Here is a 7,829-nt window from a genome sequence, read left to right as displayed (position 1 = left end):
ATTTGCTTGTTTACAACAAGAATTTTTATGACAAAACTTAACGGTCATAGTCAATGTTTAAAATTAAGTATTGATGGTGATTCAAACATATATGCTTATAATGTAGTCGGAATACAAATGACTGAGATTTCTTATGACCTGAAATGGTTTTGTATTCTCCATTTGTTAAATCACCATACTAATCACAATTTTAACAGTTTCCATATTTTTTTACTCCTTCAGAGAAACAGCTGATTCAAGAAATATTTGAATTTGATGAATATGACGCACATGTCCACTCTGATGTTAGTGCTCACACTGTGTGTGATGAATCAGGAAGCAATATGCGGGATAACCAAGAACCTGAACAGTGTACAATGTGGAGACGAGTGGTCACCCTGTTACAAACGCATGTGTGTCTGTGCCTCGAAATGTGTTAGATGTATAGATAATGGAAGAAATCTTACAACGATTCCTGACCTAAACTCCACAACTGAACTGCTCAACTTTTCATCCAACTATTTAGGAAGCATATCAAGAATGACGTTTCAACATATGACGCATATACGAATTCTAGCTCTCACCAACAACAGTATTACCAACATCTCCAATGATGCATTTCAAGACCTTCCTATGCTTCAATATCTTGATCTTGATTATAATGATCTTAAAATATTGGATTTTACTGAACTACGCGATCTAAAGATCATCCGAGGATTATCAGCTTCAAACAATGATATTTATATAATACGAGACATAGTACCTACGCAACTTACTCAACTTTTTCTCCAGTGGAACCGCTTGTCGGTGCTTCCCCGATTTTGTTCTGGCAGTGACCACTCAAATCTGGTGGATATAGATTTGGGAGGAAATAATATAGGACAACTATCGAGACATAGTTTAGAGTGTCTCATCAACTTGAAGCACTTCCGTTTAGTTGGAAATAGATTAATCACGATTGCCTCAGGTACATTTTCGTCACCACTTCAAATTAAAGAGATAGATCTCAGTGATGTTTTCAAAGATAGGTATAAATATGCAGTTGGACTAGAGGCATATACGTTCAATAATAGTGCTTTGAAAACTCTTTATCTCGCAAGTATTACTCAGTATGGGTATTTTGATCTCATTGTTAATTCAAATGCATTCAAAGGGTGCACAGGACTCACAACTCTCGGCTTATCATACAATGCTATGTTGTACTTTAACGACACATTTTTAAATGCACTTCTTGGTGATTTACAAACCTTACAGTGTATAAAAATGTCAAGATGTCAATTGTCATTCTTCCCCGAGGTCATATCAACGTTGCTAGAACTACGAACAATCGATCTACATGGAAACAGAATAATGCGGTTAAAACAGGGATTATTTAACAACTTGAAGAAACTCAGGTACATAAGTTTATCAGAGAACGCTATCGAAGTTATACATGAAGCAATTTTCCCAATAAATCTGAGAAACAAACTAAACCATATCAACTTAGCATATAACAATTATGTCTGCACTTGTGCGAATCTCTGGTTTATAACATGGGCAAAGGCAGAGAAACATAAATTTGTCAACTTTCCTGATTCATATGTATGCGGATATCCTATTGAACTCCAATCCACACGTCTCATTGATGCTGATATCTCTAAACAGACATGCCAAATCTCACCTTACATGTTTCCTGTTATTTTTGGTCTGTCTTCAGCAGCAATTGTGTTGTTGGTGATCATCTCCCTCACATACCGATGGCGTTGGCACATCCGCTATTGTGCTTACATGCTGAGATTTAAACAGAGACAGCGATTCGAAGAAAGAGAGGAAAGATTCATCTATGATGCATTTGTTCTGTATTGTGAAGATGATTCTGGGTGGATACGGAATAACCTGCTGCGGAAAATTGAAAATGAGGACAATTTAAAGTTATGCATTCATGAGAGAGATTTCACCCCTGGGCGTTACATAGTTGACAACATTGTAGACAGTTTGAATAACAGCAGAAACGTAGTCCTGGTGCTGTCGGACAGTTTCAATCAGAGTCTGTGGTGTCAGTTTGAGCTGACTCTGGTTCAGAAACGTTCTCTGGAGCAGGATGAGGGGTACCTCGTGGTGGTGCTGCTGGAGGAGATACACGCCCGGAACATGACGTCATCACTGTATGCACTGCTGCAGACGACAACCTACATCACGTGGCCTGTCGAGGAGGAAGACAGACAGTTATTCTGGATGCGTCTCCGGCATTGTTTGCAACGATGAACTTGTTCTACACTGACATTAAACAGGAGTATTAATTCGTTATAAGATTTGAAAAATGAGGGGCGAAAGTATGACAATATGAAACGTGCATATTTCTATAAGGCTAGGTGGAAGTAGAAACTCATATTGTTAATATTTTCGAACTAAAAGTGATTTTAACCATAACCTACCGCTATCTTCGGTGATAAAGGTTGCCGCTACCGTTTTCACAAAGTATATTTGAATTGATCATAACTCGTTCTGTCTATGCTCATAAAGGGACTACAAGTTATGGAACATAGCATCTCATATTGAAGTTAAATATTTGCTGCAAAATATCAGAAATGACCTCTTTTTAACACACCAGAACTGGGATATAAACATATATCAATATACTGCATGTCGATATTGATATTTTGTTAAATAAACAATTATCACCTTATGAATACATTTGACTCTACCTTGTGTATATGAAGGCTAACTGAACGTATTCAAATATGTCCCTAAAAAGAATTTCAACACATATCTAAATAAATATTTGTAGTTGAATAAACGTAATATTTCCTGTTTCAAGCCGCGAATGTGAAAAGAATAAGATTAACAGACTTCCATTGTGAAACTCTACTATTTCCTGCATCCTTATTTGACAACAGTAACTATATAATTAGATATAAATCAAAATGACTAATTACATCAGTTTCACTCTATACATCCTACACCGGCAGCATACAGAGGGCACACTCTATACATCCTACACCGGCAGCATACAGAGGACACACTCTATACATCCTACACCGACAGCATACAGAGGACACACTCTAAACATCCTACACCGGCAGCATACAGAGGACACACTCTATACATCCTACACCGGCAGCATACAGAGGACACACTCTTTACATCCTACACCGGCAGCATACAGAGGACACACTCTATACATCCTACACCGACGGCATACGGAGGACACACTCTATACATCCTACACCGGCAGCATACAGAGGACACACTCTATACATCCTACACCGGCAGCATACAGAGCGCACACTCTATACATCCTACACCGACGGCATACATAGGGTACACTCTATACATCCTACACCGACAGCATACAGAGGACACACTCTATACATCCTACACCGGCAGCATACAGAGGACACACTCTTTACATCCTACACCGGCAGTATACAGAGGACACACACTATACATCCTACACCGGCAGTATACAGAGCGCACACTCTATACATCCTACACCGACAGCATACAGAGGACACACACTATACATCCTACACCGGTAGTATACAGAGGACACACACTATACATCCTACACCGGTAGTATACAGAGGACACACTCTATACATCCTACACCGACAGCATACAGAGGAAACACACTATACATCTACACCGGTAGCATACAGAGGAAACACACTATACATCCTACACCGACAGCATACAGAGGACACACACTATACATCCTACACCGACAGCATACAGAGGACACACACTATACATCCTACACCGGCAGTATACAGAGGACACACTCTATACATCCTACACCGACAGCATACAGAGGAAACACACTATACATCCTACACCGGTAGCATACAGAGGAAACACACTATACATCCTACACCGGTAGTATACAGAGCGCACACTCTATACATCCTACACCGGCAGCATACAGAGGTCACACTATATACATCCTACACCGACAGTATACAGAGGACACACTATATACATCCTACACCGACAGCATACAGAGGTCACACTATATACATCCTACACCGACAGTATACAGAGGACACACTATATACATCCTACACCGGCAGCATACAGAGCGCACACTATATACATCCTACACCGACAGCATACAGAGGACACACTATATACATCCTACACCGACAGTATACAGAGGACACACTCTATACATCCTACACCGGCTGTATACAGAGGACACACTCTATACATCCTACACCGACAGTATACAGAGGACACACTCTTTACATCCTGGGGGCACGGGTGGCCCAGTCGTCTAAGGCGCCGCGATTCGCTGTGCAGAGTTGCGTCCCTTGGGCACGCCAGAAACCTGTGATTGTGGGTTCGAATCCCGGTTCGCCCCGATTATGTTTCTAGGTTTGTCAGCACCATACCCGTGCTCGTGGGTTTCAACGAAGTGGTAAATGTCTGAGACCTGCATCACTTCGGGCTTTCCTCCCACATTAAGCTGACACGCCGTGATATAACTGTAAAACTGTTAAAAGCGGCGTTAAACCCAACTCACTCACTCTTTACATCCTACAGCGACAGCATACAGAGCGCACACTCTATACATCCTACACTGGCAGCATACAGAGCGCACACTCTATACATCCTACACCGGCAGCATACAGAGGACACACACTATACATCCTACACCGGCAGTATACAGAGGACACACTCTATACATCCTACACCGGCAGTATACAGAGGACACACTCTATACATCCTACACCGGCAGTATACAGAGGACACACTCTATACATCCTACACCGGCAGTATACAGATGGCACTTTCTTTACACCTGACACCTGCTGTATACAGAGGACACACTCTATACATCCTACACCGGCAGTATATAGATGTCACTCTCTATACACCTGACACCTGCAGATACAGAGGACACACTCTATACATCCTACACCGGCAGTATATAGATGTCACTCTCTATACACCTGACACCTGCAGTATACAGAGGACACACTCTATACATCCTACACCGGCAGTATATAGATGGCACTCTCTATACACCTGACACCTGCAGTATACAGAGGACACACTCTATACATCCTACACTGGCAGCATACAGAGCGCACACTCTATACATCCTACACCGGCAGCATACAGAGGACACACACTATACATCCTACACCGGCAGTATACAGAGGACACACTCTATACATCCTACACCTGCAGTATACAGAGGACACACTCTATACATCCTACACCGGCAGTATACAGAGGACACACTCTATACATCCTACACCGGCAGTATACAGATGGCACTTTCTTTACACCTGACACCTGCTGTATACAGAGGACACACTCTATACATCCTACACCGGCAGTATATAGATGGCACTCTCTATACACCTGACACCTGCAGATACAGAGGACACACTCTATACATCCTACACCGGCAGTATATAGATGTCACTCTCTATACACCTGACACCTGCAGTATACAGAGGACACACTATATACATCCTACACCGGCAGTATATAGATGGCACTCTCTATACACCTGACACCTGCAGTATACAGAGGACACACTCTATACATCCTACACCTGCAGTATACAGAGGACACACTCCATACATCCTACACCTGCAGTATACAGAGGACACACTCTATACATCCTACACCGGCAGTATATAGATGTCACTCTCTATACACCTGACACCTGCAGTATACAGAGGACACACTCTATACATCCTACACCGGCAGTATATAGATGGCACTCTCTATACACCTGACACCTGCAGTATACAGAGGACACACTCTATACATCCTACACCGGCAGTATATAGATGGCACTCTCTATACACCTGACACCTGCAGTATACAGAGGACACACTCCATACATCCTACACCGGCAGTATACAGAGGACACACTCTATACATCCTACACCGGCAGTATATAGATGGCACTCTCTATACACCTGACACCTGCAGTATACATAGGACACACTCTATACATCCTACACCGGCAGTATATAGATGTCACTCTCTATACACCTGACACCTGCAGATACAGAGGACACACTCTATACATCCTACACCGGCAGTATATAGATGGCACTCTCTATACACCTGACACCTGCAGTATACAGAGGACACACTCTATACATCCTACACCGGCAGTATACAGAGGGCATTCTCTATACACCTGACACCTGCAGTATACAGAGGACACACTCTATACATCCTACACCTGCAGTATACAGAGGACACATTCTTAACATCCCACAGAAGTGGGATAATGCCTTTAAAATCTTAGATTCTTAAGATTTAAAATCTATATCACAATTTACAATTAATCAATTAAGGGTATCTTAAGATTTACTTTTGACTGATGAAAGTAAATGACATTTAAAACTTGTAAAGTGGGATAACGCCTTTAATGGAATCTTAAGATTTCCATTTGATTGATGATATTAAATAACATTTCATACTTGTGAGCTAAATCTGAATACAATGGGTGAATACTGCTAATTTTAAGAGATTGTTTACTATATTTTTACTCATGTCCCCTCGACCAGAAAGGGGATCATGGCTACACAATCTTCAAGTAAACCGTACAGAACCTTAAAATCTATAAACTGTAGAATATTTATAATTAATTTTAGCTGATGATAGTGATTAGGACTACACACCATCAGCAAATATTGAGACAGGTCATGATTGGTACTTTTATAGCGATTATAATACAAGCATGTGTGTCACACTGATTTTTCGAAACGAGTGTACGCATTATTATTTACCGAGCGAGAGTGAGGTTACCACATGAATTCTAACACGAGTTTCCTAAAATAGAATATGTACCATGGGCAGTCCTTCTTTCATCCACTTCATGCCAATCGCCAGGCAGAGTATCTTTAAACGTGGCTTGGACCTTCCGCTCTCCATGGCCTTGTAGTCAAAGCGTTCGCTCTTCGCGCCGAAGGCCCGGATTCGATTGCCCATTTCTGATGTCCGGGGACGTGATATTGCTGGAATGTCGCGGTAAAAGCGGCATTAAAAAATATTCACCCACTTACTCACTTCCTCTTCAGACGACAATCAACTAGACCACGGTGTCAGTTGATTCCGTTTAGAAGTGATCCCCAGCAACAGATGCTTGTTTTACTAGGTGATTTCATGGATCGGGTGTTCAGGTTCAACGTACTCTGACGACCGGGATATTTGCACTATATATCACCATTTTGCCACAATCTCATTAAAATCAGATCTTCGTTCTCGCTACCGCTAAACAAAGATCTGAGGACATCCCATTACAGGTCACATCAGAACGACCTTTCATCCGACCAATCAGAGCGTCGCTTACCAGATCATGAAAGTGACAGTCGGAATGTGATTTTTAATAACGCAACCTCGGGCAACTTTAACACGGGGTATTCCGAACGATAGTTACGGGCTTAACGACTGAATCCATTCAATCTAGACCATATTTAGCCATTCCAGAATGTACTTTTGTTCAGTTCACATTTCTAATCGAGAATTTGTCAAAATATGTTTCGAGGCGTATTCGCCAATTTGAAATTGGTGCCGTAAAGCACGAGAAAGCTGCCTTCTGATTGGCTTATGTCGACTACTTGTCAGTTATTCCATTGGTCGGTTAAAGTTCGCGAAAGGTTGGTCTGACGTGACCCGGAATGGGATGTCCTCTGATCTTTGTTTAGCGGCAGATTAGATTGATTTTGCCAGGGCCAGATTTGATTTATTCACCTTCATTAAACTGAACTATAGGGGGGTTAAACAACAGGATCCCGGTGTGGATGTTTAATCGTGAGTGAGTATGGTTTTACGCCGCTTTTAGCAATATTCCAGCAATATCACGGCGGGGGACACCAGAAATGGGCTTCACACATTGT

The 7,829-nt window shown here is 41.8% G+C and overlaps 1 protein-coding gene across 1 annotated transcript; it reads left to right on the top strand.

Annotated features, from left to right (window-relative positions):
- Nucleotides 1-255: 255 nt before the first annotated feature.
- Nucleotides 256-2,223, top strand: LOC139444178 (toll-like receptor 13). The gene has a single exon (XM_071225075.1). It carries the CDS (start codon nt 256-258, stop codon nt 2,221-2,223), a length of 1,968 nt encoding a protein of 655 aa, XP_071081176.1.
- The last annotated feature ends 5,606 nt before the right edge of the window (nt 2,224-7,829 follow it).

The sequence above is a fragment of the Haliotis cracherodii genome, unplaced genomic scaffold (assembly GCF_022045235.1).
Source record: "Haliotis cracherodii isolate W230 unplaced genomic scaffold, xgHalCrac1.p SCAF_5, whole genome shotgun sequence".
Taxonomy (NCBI): Eukaryota; Metazoa; Mollusca; class Gastropoda; order Lepetellida; family Haliotidae; genus Haliotis; species Haliotis cracherodii.
This window is presented reverse-complemented; position numbering and strand designations above follow the sequence as displayed.

What these genes read in the sequence shown, in the direction of transcription:
- LOC139444178 (XM_071225075.1), top strand. Translation starts at nt 256, where the DNA reads ATGAATATGACGCACATGTCCACTCTGATGTTAGTGCTCACACTGTGT.